At 47.4% G+C, this 25,422-nt stretch overlaps 1 protein-coding gene across 5 annotated transcripts in view; it reads left to right on the top strand.

Annotated features, from left to right (window-relative positions):
- KAZN (kazrin, periplakin interacting protein) overlaps window positions 1-25,422 on the top strand; it is a 1,232,668-nt gene that overhangs the window by 1,107,772 nt on the left and 99,474 nt on the right. For all 5 annotated transcript variants that reach the window (XM_049771973.1, XM_049771974.1, XM_049771975.1 and 2 more), the window contains one exon: window positions 16,177-16,368. In XM_049771973.1, coding sequence (XP_049627930.1) covers window positions 16,177-16,368 — 192 coding nt within the window. The remainder of the gene's footprint in view (window positions 1-16,176; window positions 16,369-25,422) is intronic.

The raw sequence follows: 25,422 nt of genomic DNA, 5'->3' as shown, positions 1-25,422 counted from the left end.
CAGACAAAGCAGAAACTCAAGTACTAGTTCATATCTTTCTGTCTTGGTCATATGTTTGGTGCATACGTTATACTAGAAAAAACTTTTTTTTTTGCTTTCTTTGGGCCACACTGGTGGTACTCAGGAGTTACTACTCCTGGCTATGCACTCAGAAATTGCTCCTGGCTTGGGGGATCATATGGGATGCCAGGGGATCAAACCACAGTCTGTCCTAGGTTGGCACGTGCAAGGCAAACACCCTACCGCTTGTGCCACCACTCTGACCTCAGAAAAATTCTTTACGTTCGTGGCAGGTGAGGAGTTGGGACTCTTCCTGGCTGTGCTCACAGTTGACCCCTTGCAGTACTCAGGGAACCACGTGTGGTGTAAGGATTAAACCTGGGTCCAAAGGTCAGCTGTGTGGATGTCAGATGCCTTACCCTAGTATTGTCTCTCTGTTTTGTTTTTTTTTGTTTTGTTTTGTTTTGTTTTGTTTTTTCTGGGCCACACCGGTGTTGCTCAGGGGTTACTCCTGGCTGTCTGCTCAGAAATAGCTCCTGGCAGGCTCGGGGGACCATATGGGACACCGGGATTCGAACCAACCACCTTTGGTCCTGGATCGGCTGCTTGCAAGGCAAATGCCGCTATGCTATCTCTCCGGGCCCAGTATTGTCTCTCTGGCTCCTTCTTTGTTTATATATTCCTGAAGGTTGATAGCCCAGAATCTATGGCTGCAGAGGTCCCTAGCACTTACAACGGAAAGAGACCTAGGAGGTTTGGAATGAATTGAAGAACCCAGAGAGGCAGGGCTGAGCCTACAAGTCTATGAGGATGGGTGAGAAGCAGGAGAACTAAAGTGGAGTAACTTGGTAGTCACAAGCACTCCAGGGCCTCCAAGACTGTCGCCCTCCTCAGCTCAGTGAGCTGGTTGCTGCGCTTAAAGATCTAGTCCTTGACTGTTGAGTTGATGGTCTCTTCTTGAGGAACACAAAATCCCCAGGGAAATGGGGGGAGGGGATAAGAACGAGAGAACACTGGGATGTAATAGTTGAAAGCACAGTCTGCCCAAAGAACCTGAGTGTAGTCTCTGCAGCAAAGTGCCATTTGGCCCAAAGGCCTCTGGCTGCCATGGATCTGTGCTCCTTGCTGAGTTGTGTGTGTGAGTTGTGCCGTCCCTGGGGCACATATGGACCAGCATCTAGGGAACAAACATTGCCGGAAGAGCTGGAGTGCCTGGGTGACTGTGGCCCATACTTCCTGGGTTTGGGACCCTGGGGTGCTCAGGTCTCTGTGTCTTGGTTTCATCATTTTTGAAGTCAACTTTTCCCCTCCTCATCATCTTTGAAGTCAACTTTTCCCCTCCACCACCAGGTTGCTGGGAGGAGGCCCAGCGCAAACGGCTGTGCAGTTTTCAGGCATCCAAGGGCAGTTTGGGGGAAACCCAGCTGTGCTGGACTCTCCCCATGTACTCCCACCCCTGTCCCCATGGCCTGAGCCTGCTCTTTCTCAGCCCAAGGTAATTTTTCAATTAACTTGATTGGCTGGAAACTGGAACGCCCTTGGCGTGTGGGAAAACATCCCAGGCTGGAAAGGCACGCAGCCCCCTCCCCTTCCCCTTCTGCCTTGTTCATTTGGGGTTTAACTTCCTGAGGGAGGATTCAGTTTCGCATCAGGACATCAGGATGTGCTCTGAAGACTCCCAGATGGCGCCTTCTGGAAGCCCCCGTGGGTCCCACACTGTCGGGCCTGCCCTGTCCTTCTGCCCAGCCCACAGTCCCCCAGACCCTGACTCCGGCTCCAACTGTGACTTTATTGCAAAACAATTTAGGAAGGTGTCCCTGCCAGTTTTCATAAGTGAAACATTTCAAGTATGTGAATCATATTTTATTTCTCCCTGGAGCAGCTGCTGCATCAGGCTGGAGTGCGCAGGGAATACTCAAAAAGTGAGTTTTACAGATTAGGGTGGAGGCTTCGTGCTACTTTCACCTACCACTAAGGGACAGGCCGAAGGACGCTGCCCTCCTGGGCTCAGAGCCCATGTCTGCCGAAGGATGGAAAGCCTCTACCGTATTTTCCGGCATATAAGACAACTTTTGAAACAAAAAAAAAAAGTCAACCGAAAATCGGGGGGTCGTCTTATATGCTGAGTATATTCCGAAAAATGCTTCAATATGCTGCTAAACGAAACAAACAAAAAAATCAGGCCGCAGAGTTTCCAAATCTCTTTCTTGGGGGCTCCCAAACAGTACTCAGGAGATCTGGGGGCCACTTCTGGCAAAACCCAGCTAACCGTATTGTTGGTAGTTCAGTGCTAGGGTCTGAGGATGGGGTGTTGTTTGGTTCATGTAGTGGGGGAGATTAACTGACGCCACCAGGGAATTGCCAGAAAAGGTGCCTATGATAAGGGACCAATCACTGCAAGGCTGCTCAGACCGCCTCTCTAACTCAGCCAATCCAAGCAGGCTTTTGATGCATGCAAATTAGACAATGTTCTGGACCCGAATCTACACTGTAAAAAGCCTGCTCAGGTTGGCCAGAGTCAGAAAGGAAGTCTATTCCAGTATAACCTTTCGACCTTTGCTTGTTGTGATTGGCTCTCAGTGGTACATACAGTTGCAGCACAGGAACGTTCTGTCTGATACAGCAAATTTAGGCCTAAACCTATGTTTTAACTGCAGAATTAGGGGGTCATTTTATACGCTGGAAAATACGGTAGGTTTCTTCTTGGAGCTTTGAATCGCTTCTCTTCATTGCCCTAGACACAGATACTGTTACTGTCCCAGTTCCCCAAATAAGGATGGAGAAGTGACCACCTAGGTTCTGCTGATTTCTTCCCCAGTGTCTCCCCACTCCTAGGGGGTCACATAAACAAGTCTTGAGGGCAATAGTAGCTCCCAGTAAAATTAGGGAGTACATTGCTTGTTTAAAAAAGGTAGATGGGAACTAGAGAGATAGCACAACAGTAAAGCATTTGGCTTGCATGCAGCCGACCTGGGACAAACCCAGGTTTGATTTCCAGCATCCCATAGGGTCCCCCAAGCCTGCCAGGAGCAATTTCTGAACACAGAGCCAGGGGTAACCCCTAAGTGCTGCCGGGTGTGGCCCCAAAATAAAACAAACAAACAAAAAAAAGTAGATTGCCAGTGACTATCTGAATTTTATTCTGGGAAAGGGGGCAGCAAGGCCAAATAAGTCTGGGTGCCTTTGTGTTAAAGATAGGATTCAGACCACGTGGCTTCAGAGCAGCTGCTTGAAACTATAATGGTTGCTCTCTCCAGGTGAGAAAGTGGTGGCCTGAGGGCCACTCCCAACCAGAAACAGCCATTCCTCACTTGCCACCTGAGGCCCCTATTCGAGACCACAAGTCTCCCAGGATTGACCTTGTGCGTAGGCTGCAGTCTCCACTTGGCTTGAGTTTTTCTGAAAGCCCAGCTCTGTTTGCGACGTGGTTCTGAAGAGACAGGAATTTCAGATGTGTCACTATGGAGGAGGGCCCTGCCTACCCACTGATGCATATAAATGTCTGCCTCTGCGGAGGACCTGCAGCCCACTGCACATGCTTCCATGCATGTAACCCCTGGGCTGATATCTGATACATCATCCAGACAGCCAGGAGAATGTTCCAAGCACTGTTGCATATGGTGCCTAGGCCAGCATAACTCGGTGGTCAAAAGATGTGGCGTCTAGCTCCCTTTCTATGGGTCTCAGTTTGGCTGCCTATAAAATGGGGGATAGAAATATGTCCCCCAGGTTAGGAAGGCGGTGCTCTTGCTGCGGTCTAGGCTGGGAGCTCCTGTTCTGTGACAGATGGATTTTGGTGAGAGGTGGAGATGGCACTCCTCACCTGAAGATGCAGGTAGAAGCTGCTGACTCAGGCTGGGGTGTGGGACAAAGGCAGGGTGAGGCTCTCTTCCACAGTGGCAATGTCTGCATCAAATGGGTTCTTCGGGTCATCTTGGAGCACTGTGTACCCTACCTACCTAATGGGTGGTGCCGATGTGGGTGGGTGTAGTTCATGCTATGACTTCTTTAATTTCCCTCTTCTTGTCTGAGGACTGTATTTCTCCTTCAGATGATAGAGTGGGCGGTGGGGAGAATAAGGGCTTGGTGAGTGAGGACAGAGAGGGAAAATGGTGGTGTTGTGTTTTGGTTTCTGCTTTGTGCCTGGCTACTTCCATTAGAAGCTAGGCCTTAGAGATGGGAGAGACTTATCGAAAGCGTCAAGGCTTGAGGCCTGAGTGGTAGTACAGTGGACAGGGCACTTGCCTTTCATGCAGCCATTCTATAATCAACTTCAGTATCCTAAGGCTACCAGGAATGAACCCTAAGCACAGAGCCAGGAGTGAGTCATGAGCACTGCCAGGTGTGACCCAAAAACAAAACCAAAAAAATGGACTTTTTTTTTTTAAAGATTTTAGTATGCCATTAGCAGGAAACAATGATGCTGATACACACACACACACACACACACACACACACACACACACACACACACACACACAAATGATTGCCACATAAAGTAGGAATGAAGCAGAATAATAGCGCACACTCATTGCCCTAGGCACCATGAACAGTAAAGTTAAATGCTGTATGCTTTCTGCCTCTATAGCTTTGCTAAGGCTTATACTTTCTGGTTCCTTAAATAAAAGCATCTGGTACTTCCTCTAGCTCTTAATGTATCTCTCCCCTCCCACCCCACCCCCCAATTTTTTTTTTTTAAAGGAAAAGAGTCATGCTAGAGGACCTAGCTTTTTTTTATTTTTATTTTTTAACCAAAGTACAAAGAAAGAACCATTTTTGTCTCTGGGCCTGGTTTTCAGATTCTTTGTCCTGGCATTTTGATTGGAAAATAAGCCCAGCATGGTTTTGAGAGCTGGAGGCCCTGTCCAGTGGCTGAGAATGTGAGTTTTGTGATCAGACAGACTCCAGCATTGGAATCCAGCTATGTCTCCAGGACCAGCTCCCTGACCTTGAAAACACCAGTCCCCTGGCCCCATAGTCTCTCTCTGCAGAGTGAGAGAAACTTCCACAGCTTGTTGAGGCACAGTACCAGACAATCAGCACTGCAGAAGGAGTAGGAACCTTCTGGGAAGGAAAGTCACTGGGGCAGACCATGCCAGGTAGGGAAAGAGGAGAAAGGGCTATTTAAACCAGAAGATTCCAGAAATAACCTCGAAGTAGAACTTGCCAGTTGGTGCCTTCAAGGATGTCAAGACTGGAAGACCAGTCCCTGTAGTGAGAAAGAAACTAGAATTGCAGGAAGTGCTCACAGGTTTGGGCAGATAAAGGCTATTTTGCACATCCCATTTCTGAAAGAAGAATGATAGCTTAATGAGTGCTAACTCATACTTACCTCCACCTGCGATCTCTAGGTCCCCTGGCACAGAGGAAAAACATGCTCTTTTCTCTCCTATCTCTCTGCCTTGGAAAGCAGACCCGGGGGCTCTTTGCTATCCTGAAGACCAAGTTTTGGGACCCAGCAGTCATGGCTGCCAATTTCCATTAAGAATTTAGCAGTCACAAGCTAGTGCCTGCATCCCCCAAGCCAGACAATAATTCCTCCTAAGTTGCAATCTCCTGTAGAGTGATTTTTGCAGGCTCCAGAGATCTGCAAGGCATCTGCAGGGTGCCTCCTGGCTATCAATGCTTGGGTGGCATGGCCCAGAGCCCAATCCAGAAAGACTCCCAGAGGCTGCTTTCCTAGGATAGCAGGCATTAACTGGCATCTGATAGCCATCACATCAGGCCTGGTCACCCACAGGGACCCCCCTTTTCAGCAGCGTTCCTTGGATTTCGTTCTGCCTGAGGGTTAGGGAGTGAGCATATGCCAAAAGTTGGCCATTCCTCTGCCTTCCCAGAAGATGGAGCAGAGAGTTTTCTGCTTTCTGAACCAGCCCCTGTCAGCCATGCAAAGCTTTGCATTCGTGCTGGTTTTGGGCTTGCATAAGGGTGACAAAAACCTGAGGCCTTGTCTCTGGAGAGAATGTGGCTCTCTGGATGTGAACCTAGATAGGCACAGCTTTTCTGAGGCAATTGTTCCTCCAGGAAGTGTGGAAGAGGATTAGATTAGCTCAGTAGTCGGTGCTCCAAAATCAGTGTGAGCCTAGGCCAGGTTCTCTGCTGGAATAGACTCTGCAGGAAAGGCGGATTAAAATGCAGCAGCACCTAAGGGGAAAATGCAATTTGCCGTGAAACACGAGAAAAATACCAAGGCCACATCAGTCTCATGCCTGCGGCACCCACCCCCTCCTGCCTGTGAAAAAATGGCCAGGTGGCTCTCGGACCTGGGGCTGTGGAGGCGTGGCGGGTGCTATTTGAGTTGCCTCCTGTGGGGTGAATGCTGGTTGGTGTCCATCACCCCCAGGATTTCTGTGTCGGCATCAGGTGACAGAGGCCCAAGGAACACGGAAATCTCTGGCAAACTAGTTGCCAGTTCCTGCCTGCGGCTGAATTCTCAGTGTGGGCTGGACAACAAGATGAGGAGTCCAAGCTAACTGTTACCCCACTCCTGATGCAGGAACTCTGCAGGGGACACGGGTGGGATCTGAGCTGGGCCTAAGAAAGTGATGCCCAGGCTTGCCCACACTGTCCCATGGTGCAGAATTGCTAATGGTGGCATGCCCCTCACACTGCTTTTCCCTGGTCTCTGCTCCTAGACCAGTGTGGCTGCATTTCCCTCTGGCAGCTCTGACAACCAAGAGAGAGTGGACACTGCAGAGCTGGACTCTTAAGGTCACCTGTAGTGTCTTGATTCAGAACTCCCTGTCCCAACCCCCATCCCGTACCTTCTACCCCCGTCAAGTTTGATCAGCTTAGTCAAGATGCTCTTCTGGGCCTTGGGCCTTCCAGGCTGCAAAAGGGTCATTGGCCAGGGGTTCTGAGGGCTGCCTGCACAGTTACAGACCCTGAAAGAGCCTGTGGTCTGTGCTTGCTCTTTGGGGAGAGTTTGCAGCCCAGGAGACAAGCATAAACTTAGTAGTTTCTGGATGGCACTCAGCGTGCAGATTGCCTGGTCTCTCTGCTCTTTCTTGAGTTAACATGAAGATCAAGCATTAATGTGATTGGGTGTGCATGAGCAGCTCTGGATGTCACTGTGATTGCCTTGCTAGTGCTGAGCCAATGCAAGAGAAGAGGAAGAGAGCATGCAACTAAAACCCCCTTTCTCACCACATGCTCCCCCTGCAAATATGCTAGAGAGATGGAGATGGGGACCTTTGGCTATTGAAAACCACCACTGTCTCTACTTCAGGTGTTGGACTCTGCTTGCCTCCCTTCTCAGTCCCTCTCTTTTTACTTCGGGTGTTGGACTCTGCTTGCCTCCCTTCTCAGTCCCTCTCTTTTCTAGACTCCCCTTCATAGTGCTCATTTTCTTTTTAATTTTTGGACCACACCCAATGGTACTCAATTAATTAATTAAGGAGCTACTTCTTAATATGAACTCAAATCACTCCTGGTGGTACTCAGAGACAGTATGTGATACCAGGGATCAAACCCTGATAGGCCACAGGCAAGGCAAGAACGCTATATCCACTGTACTATCTTTCCAGCCCCTTCTGTAGGCATCAAATACATCCTGTTAGTGGTCAGCCTGGGGATCAGGAAGCCCCCATCTCTCTTAGGGACATTGAACCTCAGTCTCAACCATTAACTTCCCCCAAATGTACTTCGTTCTTATATTTATCTGAGCACAGAGATAAATAACTGGACTGAATTGGCAGAGACACATCCTGTAGTCATCCTGGTGAGTGCTTCCAGCTGCCAGGAGGCACTGGACCACCTGTACATACTAGCTTTTGAATCCCATGAGGTATTATCTCATGAGATGAGTGAGAATGTGATCCTCAGCTCAGTCCAAGGACATCTGCACAGCATGTGGATGTTTGGATCCTCTGTGACCTTCTCTTGGGCAGGCCACTGTGGATATGGACCTCCCCTACAGTGGATAGTTGAAGAAACCCCTAGTATTCCTGGCCTTACCAACCCTGTGTCAGAGACCCTCATCCATAAGCCATCAAAATTGCTGGGAGTGGGCCGGGCGGTGGCGCTAAAGGTAAGGTGCCTGCCTTGCCTGCACTAGCCTTGGACGGACTGCGGTTCGATCCCCCGGTGTCCCATATGGTCCCCCAAGCCAGGAGCAACTTCTGAGCACATAGCCAGGAGTAACCCCTGAGCGTTACTGGGTGTGGCCCAAAAACCAAAAAAAAAAAAAAAAAAAAAATTGCTGGGAGTGGAGCCAGGCTATTGTTCTGAGACCTGCTGGAGGCCAGCCAGGGTCTGTAGGCAGATTTGGGAGAGGAAAAAAAAAACCCTATAAAATGGGTCTTCCGGTAAAATTTAAAATGTACCACCACCAGAATTAGGATATTTTGGTGGGGATTACATCTGACAGTGCTTGGAGTTACTCCCAGCTATATGCTTGGGGATTGCTCCTGGTTATGCTTGGGAAATCATATGCTGTGCCAGGGATGGAACCAGGATTGGCCATATGCAAGGCAAGTATCTTAACATTACCCTATGCTACCTCTCCAGCCTAACAGATGTATTTATTTTCTTAGGGTCTAATTTACATACAATGAGACACATGTTTTTTCCTTTTACTCTTTTGAGTTTTGTGAGTTTAATCTATTTATCAAGGTGTCCATACAGGATGGGCAGTGAGAGACAATCTCCCTCAGCCTGGACTCCTGAGCTTATGCAGCTTGGTCTTCACTCTGAACCCCAGAGCTCTTTGCCTATCTGAGCCCCCGTCCAAGCCCTGTGACTCATATTTCTCCCATCATTTCCTCCCCTGCTGGGGTTGGAAGGCAGGGTTGGGGGGAGAGGGCGGTCAGAGCACTGTGGTTATTGAGGCCAATGCTTTCCCTCAGAACATCCGGGAGGATTGCCCTTTCCTTTAATAATGATCCCGACAAGCTCCATGTGACCCCCATTTAGAACCTTCTGGAATGTTTCCACTTAGATGGTTGCTTTGTTTAATGTTCACCACAGGCCTGGGAGCCTTGGTTCCATTTTCAGATAAGCTCGCAGGTCATCCATGCAGATGTCAAAGAGCTGGGCTGTGGGTGAGCAGGGACCGAGTTCTGATAGGCTGTCCCAAACCTGCCCACACCACCTCTAATCTGTGTGATTCTCACAATCCACAAGGAGGCCCATCAGGGGTTGGGCTCTGGATGTTGGGGCATAGGGACGCAGAACAGTGCCCCACCTCTGATGACTTGGTGGCTACATATTCTCGAGAACGGTGTGGATACGACTGGGAGCACAGTGTCAGGAGAAGCTGCCTCCCCATGGCCTACTCCAACAAGAGCAAGCATGTGCCATGCCCGGGGCACTCCTGCTCTCACTGCTATCCATCTACTGAGGCCCTACATGGGCCCTGAGGTCCCTGTGTGTGACCCACAGACTTGTTACCCTCACCTTCTGGGTAATATACTAATACTCAAGAGTTGAGATAGGGGCTGGAAACATAGCACAGTGGTAAGGCTTTTGCCTTGCAAGCTGCTGACCCAGGACTGATGGTGGTTCGAATTCTGGCATCCCATATGGTCCCCCGAGCCTGCCAGGAGCAATTTTTGAGCACAGAGCCAGGAGTAACCCCTGAGCCCCAAACCAAAAACAAACAAACAAAAAAATAGAGTTGAGACAGAGCTGGGCTGAGACCTGCACCACCAAACCTTGACTCTGCTCATTCCTCTGAAGTACCATAATGCTCAAGCCTTAACTACTTTATTTGTTAAATGGGGCAGTAACCTGCCACAGGATTTATGGAGTGACTGTAAGAATTAAACCAGCAACAGCTTGTGAAACCTGGAATATGGAGTGTTTAGGTTCAAGAAATGTTAATAAAGGAGAAACCTGGGGTGTGTGAATGTGTGTGTGTGTGTGTGCGCGCGCGCATGTGTGTGTATTTGTGTGTGTGTGTGAGAGAGAGACAGAAAGACAGATAGAATTTGTTGTATGTGTGTGGAGGGGTGTCTGTATGTGTGTCTTAAGTGTTGTAGTATGTATGGGAAGTGTATATGTGTGTATGGGAAGTTGTAGTGTGTATGAGAAGTGGTATATTCTAGAAAGTGATCATTAGTGTGTTCAGAAGGTTGGATCAAGCATCTGGGGAGGAGACTGAAGCCTCATTTCCTGCTTTAATCCAGATGAGTGTGAATCTGCTCAAAATTTCTTTATTGGTCCATTAAGACCATGCAAGCTGCCTTTCACCTGTGGGACTTAACCTGAGAACTACCCCAAGCCTCAGAAAGAAATTCTACCCGATATGATCTGCCTTAGACTGAGGCTGAGTCCTAGAGGGCAGAAAACATCCCTTTAATTTTACTGCTTTTTCTTTGCTCCTCTGAACAAGATAGCACAAACTTCTTTATTTATTTTTGGTTTGGGGGTAAGGCAAACACCTTACCGCTGTGCTATCACTCCAGCCCCAAGACAGCACAATCCTAGCCATCATTTTGGTTCTGCTGAGATCTTTCCAGGTCCTTTCCAAGTCAGGACTTTGATTCTGCTTCATCTGCAGCTGGGATATAGGAGCGGACTCTAGCTTTGCTGCAACCATGACCACCTCTTCTGGAAAGAGTGGGCACCTGGGCTATTCAGGCTACTGTAATAAGATTATGAGGTAGACCTCTGGTTTGGGAAATGGACATACAAACCTACAGTTCCCTTGTATAATTCTTGGCCTCTACCAGACTTATTTTTATCTTCCTTTCTTCCTTCCTTCCTTCCTTTCTATTTTTCCTTCTTTTCTATTTTTCCTCTTTCTTCCTTCATCCTTCCTTTTTTTCTTCTCTTCTCTCTTTTTCCTTTCCATTTTTATTGCTTTGGGGCCTTATGTGGTGGTGCTCAGAGCTCCCATCTTAGAACTCAAGTACTGCTCTTGGCAGTACTTGGGACCATGAGGTGCTAGGAATTGATGCCAGTGCATAGTGTGCCATCTCCCTGTCCCCACCAGGCAGGTCTTGGATGATATCCTGCATTTATGAACAGTGACATTTGTCCCTTCTTCCTCTCCCACCCTACTGTGTTCACATAAGCACCATCTGGAGAAGGCTTGTCATGCACCCAGAGGCCTCTGTCAGGGCTCAAAGCAGTGGCCTTCCTTCTGAGTGGTATTGTTTCCCCCACCCCTACCTACATTGTACAAGCATCGCCAACCACAGTACAGACCTCCCAAGGTTGCTGGCCCTGTCATCTCTCTTACTTGGACTCAGCTCCTAGCTTAGGCTTTAGTGTACTAGTTAGGTGAACTGTCAGTATGCAGAGAAATCAGATTTGCTCCTGCCCAGGCAGTCCTGCCCAATTGTCATCTCTCCAGGTTTTGTTGCAAGTGCAGAATTGAGTGGTGCTGTTGAGGCCCCAAATTCTGTTCTCTCTGCATGGTGTGGTTTTTGGCTTGTTCATGTTGCCTCCTTATTACAACATGGCTGCTGCAGCTCCAGCCAGGAGACTCATTTCTAGGCTAAAAAAAAAAAAAAAAACGAGAAAGGGGAAATTCCTTCAGGAGTCCTCAAGTTTTTTAAACAGGTGGCCAGTTCACTGTCCCTCAAACCATTGGAGAGCCGGACTATATTTAAAAAAAAAAGTATGAACAAATTCCTATGCATACTGCACATACCTTATTTTGAAGTAAAAAACCAAAAGGGGAACAAATACACTATTTAAAATGAAGAACAAATAAACTTTTAAATAAACAAACTGACTATAAACTTACCAGGTTTTCATTGGGAGCTTTGGGCTGCTTTTGGTGGGCTGTAGTTTGTGGACACCTGCCTGAAACTGAGAGAAGTCAAGAGACAGAGAGAAGGGGAGTTGAAGAGCACAGCACACATCCCACACATGTGCAGTGAGAGCCTTGAAAAGACCCGCAGCAGAGGCAAAAACACCCTGTGGGGCAGATTAAATGTCCTCAGCAAGCCACATGTGGCCCGTGGGCCATAGTTTAAGGATCCCTGCCTAGCCCATTTTTAAAAAATGTTCAGTAGTGTCTTTTCTTTGTTTCTGTAAGATCTTTCTCAGGAATGTTTTATTCCTCCTCACCAGCCAGAACTGGGTCAGATGAACAGCACTAGCTACCAGGAAGACTGAGAAATGGCCTGTTTCAAACCTCAGGCATTGGTGGCACATACCAGCAAAAGTTAGGGCTGGCTTGGGTAGTGTGTGTATAGGGGGGGGCACCCCTCTGCCCTTGAGAAAAGGCCCCTCTAGACTTCCTTCTGCTGGCCTGCCTGCCAGTGAGGCTGCCTTGGGGCAGCTCTGTTGGTAACTGCAGCCTCCTCTGGGCCACTGGCTGCTGTCTCCCAGGCAACACAGACTTCCGGCTCCTGGAGCCAAGAGCTCTGCAGAGACTGCGGCTTCTTTGGCCCTTGGCCCTGCCCTGCTCCTGAGGTCTGTGGGCACTGTGGCCATCCAGCCTAGCCAGAAAGATGCAAGATCACCTTTCCTTTCTTTTTGCCCTTGGCGGGTGTGAGGGGCAGGCCCGTTTCTCGAGAAACGGTGTGTCTGCCTTCAGCAGCCCTCCTACCTTTTTACAAATCCTTCCTGTCTCTGTGGCAGTGGACTCAGGCTATACCTGGTGCAAGACAAACCCCAGTGTCGTGGCTCCACCATCACTTCCATGCCAGCCCTGGCAGCTGTGTGCTACCCCATCCTGAAGCCTTGAGTGATGTGTGAACTTGAAATGGGGCCCAGGCAGCTGAGGGATTCATTGGGGGATTCATTCGATTTAAATAATGGTTTTAAACTGTGTTCATGTGGCCTTAGAGCAAGGATTTCTGTTTCTTGCTGGGGGAGAAGCATACTGTGGGCAGCATTCATGGAGGCACCCCAGAGAGTGGATCCCTCTCAGGGCACTGATACTAGGGAGGCCCAGAGTAGAAGTGATTTGTCAGAGGGCACACAGCCAGGTAGTGCCCCATTGTAGGCAGAAACCATATCTTTTATTTATTTATTTATTTATTTATTTATTTATTTACGTATTTATGTTATTTTTGGGTTGCACCCGGCAGTGCTTAGGGGTTACTCCTGGCTCTATGCTCAGAAATCACCCCCTGCAGGCTCAGGGGACCATATGGGATGCCGAGATTTGAACCACCGTCCTTCTGCATGCAAGGCAAGCGTCTTACCTCCATGCTATCTCTCCAGCCCAGGAACCCAAATCTTGTAACCCCAATGCTTGATTGTTTCTGATCAGCATAAGGCTATTTCATCCCCTTCCACCCTATTCTGCCGACAAGGCCACCAAGAGGGATGATGTTGGATGGCGCCTGCCTCTGTCCCACAGCCTGTCAGTGGGTTTGTGGCAGTGCTGGTTCCTAACTCTGCCCCTGAAGGGTGAGGCCAGGTGAATCTGGATTTACACGCCCAGACAGTACAGGTGTGGAGAGGAGGCCTGGACTAGTCTTTCTGTGGAGCTGTTTTTTTCCAGCCTCATCTCCTGAGACTTGAGTCCTGCAGGTGCCACACCTGGTGGCCGGCCCTCCTGCTCCTGCAGGACTGACTGATTCAGGGTGCCAGTCTGGTGGCAGGTCACCTGATCTGCATTTGCTTCTTTTAGCCAAGAAGGATATTGGCCCCACCTTGCTTTCTGCTCACACCTGAGTCAGATGTAGGGAGGGCTGTGTCCTTGTCCTTCCTCAGGCTGAAGCTTTATTCCCTGACCAGATCAAACATTGCATGCCCTGTGACATTTGAATTGCAAAGAAACAGTGATACATTTTGGGGAGAAGTGTGTCCCATGCTGCATGGAGGATATATTTCTGCTAAAGACTGTTGTTTCTCTGAGTCTGACTTTAACTGTGCATCTGAATTTTGGTTTGTTGTTAAGGGGGTCCTGGTTTGGGGTGGGTTTTTTTTTTCTTTCTTATGCTTCATTTTATTTGTCAAAATCTGGCTTCTCTGAATAGGAAAAAATTATCTCCTTGCTGCATGTACCTGATAGTCCAAAGTGGGAACTACCCAAGACCAGGACTGGATTTGAAACTGGATCTGTGGGGAGGGATCTATCTGCCAGTACTTTAAAGGACTCTTATGGCTTCCTTCTGGAGAAGTCTAGAAGGCCCAGTTCTGAGAAAAGATGTTGCAAATCAATTCTCCCTTGTACATGAACATGTGTATACACATGCTTATGTGTGCATGCATATTTATGTGTGTATGTATGTATGTGTGCATAAACGTGGAGCTATATAAATGGGAAGGTAGTAGGTGTTACCCTCTAGCCAGAAAAGTATCATGGCAAGCATGGAATGGGGGAGAACTGATGACAAAGAGGTCTTGTTTCATCAAAAATGCTCTGACAAGAATGCCAAAGACCCGGGACCTCTTAGCCAATGAATATGTGTTTCCTGCGATCTAGAAACAGAAGGTGCAAGCCCCAAGCCTGGAAATTTGGGATTCAGACAAGAGTTTTTTTCCTTGTTCATTGGCCATGTCTCTTTGCTGGATCCATACATGAGGGTCTGAGAGAATTCCCTGGCATTTCTATTGTAAGAGCCTCCTTACCCCCCACCACTCCACAGTCACCTTCCAGTGGCCCCATCTCCAAACACCATTGCGTTGGGAATCTACATTAAATTTCAATGTAGGAATTGGGGGGTAGGGTGGGGAACAGCACAAGCCTTCTGCTGAGAACAGGGACCAAGAATGATGATTTCAGTGTCATTTAACTGCTGGAGGTGGTGAGGAGGGGCAGGCTGAGGTGAAGCCCTTTTTTTTTGGTTTGATTTTTTTGGGTCACACCCCTATGCTCAGAAATCGCCCCCGGCAGGCTCAGAGGACCATATGGGATGCTGGGATTCGAACCACCGTCCTTCTGTATGCAAAGCTCCATGCTATCTCTCCTGCCTCTTTAAGCCCTCATTAAGCCCTTTTCTGATGGGATGCCCCACACCTTCCTTCCTCCCCTTCTTCCTCTACAGGACCCGTGGATTATAGTGTGTGGCATTTTAGAGACTATCAGGCCCACAGAGGCTGCTGGTGAGGACGGCACCCTGACCCCCTCTGAGGAGGTAGAGGAGAAGCAGCAGGAGGAAGGATGGAGAAAGGGTTCCCTGTGAGAGGCACTGCTGGGCAAAGGTCTTGAGACTGAAAAGAGCTTAGCTTGTCTGGGCTGAGAGTGGGATATACCACAAGAGATGGTGCTAGAGGCCTGAGGACTATTAGGTTGTGTACTATGGGGTCCTTTACAGAATCTCATTGAATCACACCCAACCATCCAGCAGCCCAGCCTTATGGCCATCCCTTCCTACTGGACCTTACCAGGCTGATTTCCAGATTTTGGATCAGTAGTGGTGTCACTCAGCCCATGTGACTGAGTTGAGTATGTACCTCTGGGTCCCTTTCCAAAGAAGGGCTTCATGTGTTCTTTTCCTTGAGGACTGTATTCCCAGGACTTTGTCTAGGTGCCACAGAAAACTCTGTTTTCTGGGCCCTGCTCCTGAGACCCCAGTTTCCTGGTCTTGGTGTGTGCATGCTTAGTCTCCTGTTAGCACAGCACTGGAGCAGAGTCTGTTTTGTGGATGTGCCTCTCATAGGGCACTGGCTGGTGAAAACCCTGGAGTGTGGGCTCTGGGTCCAGCAGGATATAGTTCGAAGCCCAGTGCCAGACTTTATGACCTCCTAGAATCATTGCTTTCTTTTTTCTTTTTTTTTGGGGGGGTGCCACACCCGATGACGCTCAGGGGTTACTCCTGGCTATGTGCTCAGAAGTCGCTCCTGGCTTGGGGGACCATATGGGACGCTGAGGGATCAAACCGTGGTCTATCCTAGGCTAGCGCTTGCAAGGCAGACACCTTACCTCTAGTGCCACTGCGCCAGCTTGGCTTTATTTTTTCAGGCCTCTGCTTCCCAATCTATAAAATGGGAGTCACAGACCATGACCTAGATAGTTTGGATAGGGCTCATGAGGTGGGACACAGGGAAGCTCTTTAATTTGCATGCCTTCCACTTCTACTTGCTCTTCATCCCATTTCTCCTCCCTCTTGACAGCAGCTGTGGGGTCCAAGGTTGTCCTACAAAGCAATGCTCTGCAGACCCAGGGTGGTGGACACTTTGGAATTAAACAGTGGGTTTGAGGGTTTTTCCACATGCACCGGGAAGACCTTGAAGGCAGAGTTTGTGCATAGCTTGAAGCCTTCGCCCCTTCGAATGATGCCCAGACTCAGGGAGCAATGTCTAACCAGTGCCCTTGTCCCCTAGTGCTCCTGCGGGAAGAAGTGTCTCGGCTCCAGGAAGAAGTGCACCTTCTCCGGCAGATGAAGGAGATGCTGGCCAAGGACCTAGAGGAGTCACAGGGCGGCAAGTCCTCTGAGGTCCTCTCGGCCACCGAGCTCAGGGTGCAGCTGGCCCAGAAGGAGGAGGAGCTGGCCAGAGCCAAAGAAGCGCTGCAGGGTGAGTGATGAGGCGGCATGAGTCCCACCTTTCCTGTTCGGGTGGGGTTCAGGCCACAGAGATGTCAGGGATACACGGGAGGTGGTGTGGGTACAGGCATCTCCTGTGCAGATACCCCCTTGTTGAGATGATCCTGTCTTTCTTCAACTACAACTCTGCATTGTGTGATCTCATTGCCCCTGTCTGTTTCCTCGCCAGCCTAGGGGGTCAAGAGGTTCCTCCTCTCAGCCCAGAAGCTGGGTTTCCTCTTTCCCAGCACTCTTGGGGTCCTTTGACACCTTCCCTTGCAGGACAGTATTATGTGCCATGTTCTCTGCTGAAGGGTACATGTGTCTCCCTTTATTAGGTCCTGGGAGGTTCTGGGGAAGGGCCTTTCTTGTTGTGGGGAGGAATAGAGGAATCAATTAGGGCTTCCTCCACATCTGCCTACTACCCCACTCAGATTATCTGAACATCTGTACAGTGCTCAGAAAGCAGAATGAGGAGCACAGGGAACACCACAGCTTCTGGGATCTGCCTTCATTCTCCTGAGTCCCATCATACCTTTGGTTCTTCTGAGAAAACAAAAGCAGGTAGTCTGCTCCCTGTTTCCCTAGTTACTAGGATGCTAAATCCTCTTTAAAAGGTTATTTTTGAGGCCAGAGCTTTAGTGTTCTATGCAGATCTGGGGCTGCTGAAGTAGAATGGCTGTTCGAGAATTTTGTGAACTGGAGATGTGGCTCAGTGAATAAGCACTTGCATGTTCAGTCCCTAGCACTGCAATGAAAGCCAAAATCCAGCAACAAGACTGTTTTCAAGCCTCTTCTATAGCCAGCCCCAGTCATATTACTATACTTTGCGGGGGGGGGGGGGGGGGGGGGGGATACACACCCGGTGGTGTTCAGGGTTTACTCTTGGCTCTGCACTCAGAAAACATTCCTGACAGGCTTAAGGACTATATGGGATGCTAGGGATCGAACCTGAGTCAATTGCATGCAAGGCAAAATGCCCTATCTGCTGTGCTATCACTCTGACCCACCAAGTCATATTTCTAAGTTGGGGATATCTCTGGCCCCCTTGGGTTGGGAATCAAGGATGCAGCTGAAACTTAGGGCCATGTTTAGTCATGTGACTTAGCCTGGTTGCAGAGTGTGGGGAAACCCAATTTCTAGCCTGGGTCCTCTATCCCAAAGACATGTTGAAGTGGCAGGAAGGAGGCAGTAGGCTTTGCTGAGCAAGCAATTGCTCTCACAGAAGGCTTTGCTGACCATGGTATGTGGCTACAGAACATTCCCAGACAGCTGAACAGGCTGTTGGGCCCCACTGGCCATCTCCTGGGAGGTGCAGCACAGTGTCCCCGGAGACAGGCCTTTTCCAAATGCTTCTCCATTCATGCGAATTCCGCTCAGCAGTGTGTGTGTGTTGGTGATACCCTGGGAACCAGCTGGGGGCTGGAGCCAGGGCTCCCACACGGTCCTTTGAATGTTTCCTTGGCACCTCATGTGCACCTTTGCATAGCAGAAAGAGCCTCTATGACTGGGCTTTTGTTTCCAGCGTGGCCCTTTTGGGGAGTGTTCTGGGTGGTCTCTCAAGGCTGGTGGGCAGTGATATGTGCATGCGTCATGTTTCAGTTGATACTGTGTGATCGGAAGGCATTGTGCCAGGCACACTCTCGCTCAGACACATGCTGGATCTCTCTCTCATTGTTGTTGCCTTTTTTTGAGTGGGGGACATGCCTGACTGTGTTCAGGGCTTATTCCTGGCACTGTTTGTGCTCAAGGGTCAGTCCTACTGGGTGTTGGAAATCAAACCACTGCCCACTGTACTGTCTCTCCAGCCCCTGCTCTTTTCCTCTCTCTCTTTTTGTTTTTTTTTATAAGGATCTATTTGTTCATATTTATACCCCTTCCCACCCATCCCTTGGCTGCCGATGTGATGGCTGGGGCCCTCACACACCTGTCTGTGCTTGTACACTTATCTGTGCTGCCTTCTGGGGAGGCCATATCACATTGTGGCTCTTACTCTGGGTCATGCTCTTTTGGTTGTGATGTTTGAACATGGGCTCACGCTTCTTACCTGAGGCTCACAAGGCATGGTCAGTGGTGCTCTCCAACAGTCACACATTTTTTTGGCGGGGGGGGGGGGGGGTTCATACCCGGCAGCGCTCAGGGGTTCCTCCTGGCTCTACGCTCAGAAATTGCTCCTGGCAAGCTTAGGGGACCATATGGGATGCCAGGATTCGAACCACTGTCCTGCATGCAAGGCAAATGCCTTACCTCCATGCTATCTCTCCGGCCCCAGTGAGACTTTTTTTGTTAGTCCCACAAACCTGCCTGTGTGGTGGCCAAAAATGGTTTGTGGTGGAAGGAATCACAGATGGCAGGGCTGCCAGCATCATGAGTGAGCTGTACATGTGAGACACTAGGGATTTGAACTCATGGCCTTATTCTTATAAGGTGGTGCTCTAACCTACCGCTAAAATTTCTCCAGGCCCAGCACATCCTTTATTTCTCTCCATACCCATCCAGTAGTCTGAGAAGGTTATTTTTTATTTATTTTTTATTTTTTTATTATTGTTTTTATTTTTGGGTCACACCCGGCAGTGCTCAGGGGGTACTCCTGGCTGTCTGCTCAGAAATAGCTCCTGGCAGGCACAGGGGACCATATGGGACACCGGGATTCGAACCAACCACCTTTGGTCCTGGATCGGCTGCTTGCAAGGCAAACACCGCTGTGCTATCTCTCTGAGAAGGTTTGTACCAGTAACTTCCAACTTTCCAGTGGCCCAGCCTCATTCATCTCTTAAGGCCTTCTCAGAATGGAAGGAAACCCATGTCCCTGCACTCTCCCATGCAGCCTGTGAACTCTGGCCCATGAAGTGTGTTAGTCATGTTACACTTTTTCAACCTGTGTGAACAGGGTTACCTCAGGAAGCAGCCAACACCTCCTCAGACATTGCTTCTAGTATTTGTCTGTGGGATAGAGCCTGCCACCCCTCCTGAGCCAGAGAAGGAAATTCCTATCACAGTTGCCTTTCTGGGACTTGTGAGGAGAATAAAGACCTCACCTGTTGCTGGGCCCGGAGGAATGGCAGGGGTGTGAGCAATCAGCCCTGGCCTGTGATATGGGATTGGAATGGTGACCCAATAAGGTAGTGTTGGTGGAGTTCATGAGGGCACAGGTGTTCTAGGGGGAGAAATGGGCACTGGGGGTGTGTTCCCACACGGCTTGAGGCCCTGCAGGCCTCTCTTCCAGACTCTCTGCAAGCTACTTTCTTACCTTCACCCATGAGCTTCCAGGGTTGCTGGAGCAACCTCTGTTGCTGTGGCTCCTGCTGTAACTTGTGATCTCACCAGCAAAGACTAGTCATTGCCTGTTCCAGTAAAGCTTGGCTAGGCATCTCCTGAGTGCCAGCACTGTGCCAGGCATGTGGTTTGCCATTCAGCCTATCCTGCTGATCCTCTCTCACACATAGAGACACCTGAGTGGGGTTCAGGGAGCTTTGGTAACTTGGCAAAGTTTCCAGAAGTCATTGTCAGCAGCAGAGTCAGGGAATTTTCCCCACTTCAACAAAACACACCTCTTCCCTCTTGATGTGGTCCCTGGACATGGATTCAGCCCGGAGAAGGAGACAGGAAATCATCACAGTACACCAAGGATGTTCAGTCAGAAGATGCTGGTGTCAATACCCTGCTCATGGATTGGCAGGATTAACATCATCAAAATGGCAATACACCCCAAAGCATTGTACAGATTTAATGTGATCCCTCTAAAGATACCCGTGACATTCTTCAAAGAAGTGGATCAGGCACTTTTGAAATTCATTTGGAATAATAAACATCTAGAATAGCTAAAGCAATCATTGGGAAAAAGAATATGGGAGGAATTACTTTCCCCAACTTTAAACTTTACTACAAAGCAATAGTTATCAAAACAGCATGGTATTGGAATAAAGACAGGCCCTCAGATCAGTGGAATAGACTTGAATACTCAGAGAATGTTCCCCAGACATACAATCACCTAATTTTTGATAAAGGAGCAAGAAATCCTAAATGGAGCAAAGAAAGCCTCTTCAACAAGTGGTGTTGACACAACTGGCTAGCCACTTGCAAAAAATTGAACTTAGACCCCAGTTAACTTCATGTACGAAGGTAAAATCCAAATGTATTAAAGACCTCAATATCAGACCTGAAACCATAAGATATATAGGACAACACGTAGGCAAAACACTCCAGGACATTGAGACTACAGGCATATTCAAGGAGGAAACTGTACTCTCCAAGCAAGTGAAAGCAGAGATTAACAGATGGGAATATATTAAGCTGAGAAGCTTCTGCACCTCAAAGGAAATAGTGCCCAGGATACAAGAGCCACCCACTGAGTGGGAGAAACTATTCACCCAATACCCATCAGATAAGGGGCTAATCTCTAAAATATACAAGGCACTGACAGAACTTTACAAGAAAAATACATCTAGTCTCATCAAAAAATTGGGGAGAAGAAATGGACAGACACTTTGACAAAGAAGGAATACAAATGGCCAAAAGACACATGAAAAAATGCTCCACATCACTAATCATCAGGGAGATGCAAATCAAAACAACTATGAGGTACCACCTCACACCACAGAGATTGGCACACATCACAAAGAATGAGAACAAACAGTGTTGGCGGGGATGTGGAGAGAAAGGAACTCTTATCCACTGCTGGTGGGAATGCCATCTAGTTCAACCTTTATGGAAAGCGATATGGAGATTCCTCCAAAAACTGGAAATCAAACTCCCATACGATCCAGCTATACCACTCCTAGGAATATACCCTAGGAACTCAAAAATACAATACAAAAATCCCTTCCTTACACCTATATTCATTTACCATAGCAAGACTCTGGAAACAACCAAGATGTCCTTCAACAGATGAATGGCTAAAGAAACGGTGGTACATATACACAATGGAATATTATGCAGCTATCAGGAGAGTCATGAAATTTTCCTATACATGGATGTACATGGAATCTATTATGCTGAGTGAAATAAGTCAGAGAGAGAGAGAGAGAGAGAGAGAGAGAAATGTGGAATGGTGTCACTCATATATGGGTTTTAAGAAAAATGAAAGAATTCTTGCAATAATAATTTTCAGACACAAAAGAGAGAAGGGCTGGAAGTTCCAGTTCACCTCATGAAGCTCACCACAAACAGGGATGAGTTTAGTTAGAGAAATAACTACATTTTGAACTATCCTAATAATGAGAACATATGAGGCTTATAGAAAGCCTGTCTAGAGTACAGGCGGAGGTTGGGTGGGGAGGAGGGAGATTTGGGACATTGGTGATGGGAATGTTGCACTGGTGATGGGTGGTGTTCTTTACATGACTGAAACCCAAACACAATCATGTATGTAATCAAGGTGTTTAAATTATATATATATAAAGAAGATGCTGGTGTCAGATCTGGGCTGAGATCCCAGCTCCACCACTTCCTAGTTTGGGTAGATTCCCGAGGGTAGCAGTCTAATATTTGTATTTCTTTTAATTGGGGTGAATGATAGTAACTTATAAATAGTATTCCTTAGGATTGTCATGAGGATTAAATGGAATACAATGCGCTTGGCATAGAGCCTATTACCATTGATGCCAGCACGTAATAATAATAATATGAGGAGCTTGGCATACCTCTCTGGAACTTCTTAGAGATGTTGGTCACTTCAGCCCATCCAAACTCAAGATAACAATGTTATGGTCAAACAGTGAGGTGCTACCTGGCTTTCATCAGAGTCAGAAATCAGACACTTACTTCCAGCCACAACCTGCCATGAGCAAATTGCCATCAGATGTGGTCAGGCGGAGGATGGGGCCTAAGAGGGATTTATCTGCCTATAATGAGATGTGAAAACACACACACACACACACACACACACACACACACACACACACAGAGCTAGGCAAAGCAGTAGGTATTAGGTGACACTTATAGCCATTATTGTTGCTGTGAGAAAACAAAGTCCCTCAAAAGCTACTCCTATCTGGCAGGTTCCCACCAGACACCTTTCAACCCCACACTACCCCATCTTGGTTTGGGCTGGCATGAAACTGATATTTTTCTGCCTCTGAGAGGCATAGGAACTTATACCAATACCCCAAATATCAATCCAACATCCAAGCAAGAAGATTCAAGTCTAAATAGATGAGAGGCCTAGAGTCCCTTTTGATTCTCTGGGCTTGAGGGTGTGATGTTGGGGTGGGGTTGGGACTCAGAGCATGAGCTGTGTTCCGGAAACTCTGCTCAGAGGCCCTGCAGGACCCCAGCCAGTGTGTGGGATCCTTTGGGTTCTCCAGGGTTCCTCAGTCTGCTGCTTTCTCCCGCATCAAGGCATAACAGAAACGATAATAATGAAAATTTTCCTCATGCCTTTTTTAATCACTTAGCTGCGTGTCGAGAGTATGCTGAGCATTTTCCCATAACAGTAAATGCTCTTTGAAAACATAATTTTTAATGACTTCATAATGTTCTACCAAATGGAGGCTCCATAATTTATTCAGCCATTTCCCTCTTATTAGAGATTTAAGCTGTTTCTGCTTCTTTTTGATCTTGCTGTTATGTAACGTAGCACTGAAGCCCCACGTGAATAAACACTTTTATTTCCTTAGGGTGGTATCTTTCTGCCTTAGTGGTCCCAGGAGCACAGTATCCTATTGTACAATTGAGAACCCCCCAAATATAAATTATATGGTTTTATTTATATCAATATTTACCAATCTGGGAATTAAAACTAAAGACAGGCTAAGTGCAGGATTAAGACACTTGCCTTCCATATTGGACAGGACCCATTTGAAACCCAGTCTCACATAGGGTTCTCTGAACACTGCCAGGAAGATCCCTAAGCACAGAACCAAGAGTAAGATCTGAGCACCACCAGGTATGACCAGACCCTGCCTTGCCACCCCTCCCAGATAAACTGAAAGTGTGTCTAAATCTTTACCAACCTTTATTTAAAATGACAATAATAAACTGATTATATAAATTTTGACATGCATTTATTTTTTTAATATTTCTTTATTTTAAGAATATACAGGATAACTTTTTCTGAAACAAGGTTTTGCTCAGAGAGAACAGTATTGTTTTACATTTTTGGTCAAACTTGTTTGTTCTGGCTTCAGGGAAGATCATTGGATTCTTATCTCTACTCCTTCATCAGCCCTTTGTGATGTTTTGTTTCAGTTGAAAATCTAGTATCCTACAGCTATGCAGCTGAAAAAGGAAAATATTAATTGTCTTTTTTAGAGAATTGTGCATGTTCTTTGATGCTATACTAAAACTCACCAAATTCTGCTCACTTTAAGGTTTGCTGTAGTGTGTAGTTTGAAAAACTGTTTCAATGACAGTTCTGTGCTCCGTTACAATGGACAAAGCTACTTGTCTGATTTGCACTTTGAATGAACACTGAACCCACTGATTTTTTTCAGTGTCGAACACTGATCACTTGGAAAATATTGGTTCACGGAGTGCCACAAATGTTTCCACTGTAGACAAATTTTGTCCCCTAACATCAAAAATACCATATTTGTTCACATCACCTCCAGCTACTCTGGAAATATCTTAGAGTCATGAGAAGCTGTTAAAGTCCTACAGGCAGATCAAGTTCTGCTATATTTTCATTTTTGCTTGAAAGCTCAAGTTTTGCCTTTAGCAACAAAATATTGTCACTTATTTCAGATGTAGGAGGCTCAGTTATTTTGTTTAAGTTCACTTAGTGTTCTGCCAGATACCATATTTTGTAAGCCTTCTTGTTAAAACAAAAAAGTACAAATAGTATTCTATGAAAAAAGTGGTGACTTAAGCTAAAACTCAATTACACAGCTTTTTTTATTTTTCGAGACAGTCATTGTATGGAACCCAAGAGTTTTAAACATATTTCCCATTTTATTAAAAGATGTGTACTCAGGGATCAAACTTTAATAAAATGAATCATTGTTACTGCTTCATCAAGGACATTCTAAAGTCTAGTCATTTCTTTTTCTCACCTAAGAGGACATGGCATAAGAGCATAATGACTATTAATATGATTTGATGCCACCACCAAGATTTCTGCAAAGACATCGACATTTTACCCAACAATCCCTTTGCACCAAAGGTACAAAAGTAAAAGCTTAATGAAAAAATCTTAAAAAAAAAAAAAAAAGAAGGGCAACTGCATCGTAGTTTTGTTGTATACACAGTCTTCCTTCTGAACCCCTATAGAGATGCTGGAAGTTGCAACTGGCATTTGCATGGAACTTGAGCTTGTTTCAGCCTAACTGGAAGCCTGTGAGGAAGGGCTGCAAATGTGCAAAAGGTATACAAAGCAGTAAATACCAGGTAAAGCCAGGTTGGACCTCAGTGCCATTTTGGAATCCTTGGATGGTGCAGTCAGGGGCGGGGACAAGAGCAGAGAGGCATCATTATAGGGAAAATAGTGTAGAAAAACAAGAAGACCAGTCTGTGAGTCAAGATGGAAGGAGAACTCCTGACACACACACACACACACACACACACACACACACACACACACTAATTTTATTGAGACACTCCAGTGTGGGATGGTGTCAGAGGGTCACAGTGAGTCAGGGCCACATGCACCAGTTTGACTACCACAAAGCATTTGAGCAACTCAGGAAGTGGGCAATTCAGGAAGGCAATTCAGGAAGTGGGGTGTTTTTGAGTTTCCCATTCCTTTTCCCTCTGTCTTCTTGCCTTTGTGGTCATGTCTCCCTCCCATTATGTGGATATATGTGAGTTTTCTTCTTATTGTTCCCAGATGTGTCTGTCGAGCATTTCCCACTCTTTTCCATACTCTTGGCATTTTCATTTCATTCTCCTCATCTATAACCTACTGATGATCTTTCTTCCTCGTTCTGGGTCAGCCTCTGCTTCCTCCAGCCACTTTCCCTGGTCTTCTCTGTTCTGTAACTGGCAGACTCTGGCCCCGAGCCTGCCCCAGGATATCTGTATCTAGATTCCTAAAACCTGTGCATAATTTTGAGTTATGTGGCAAAGGGGAATGATAGTTGCTCAGCAGATGTCCCTAAGGTGGGGATTA

Source organism: Suncus etruscus, chromosome 4 (assembly GCF_024139225.1).
Source record: "Suncus etruscus isolate mSunEtr1 chromosome 4, mSunEtr1.pri.cur, whole genome shotgun sequence".
NCBI classification, from domain to species: domain Eukaryota; kingdom Metazoa; phylum Chordata; class Mammalia; order Eulipotyphla; family Soricidae; genus Suncus; species Suncus etruscus.
The sequence above is the reverse complement of the archived record's forward strand: the minus strand, read 5'-3'. Positions and strand labels throughout refer to the sequence as shown.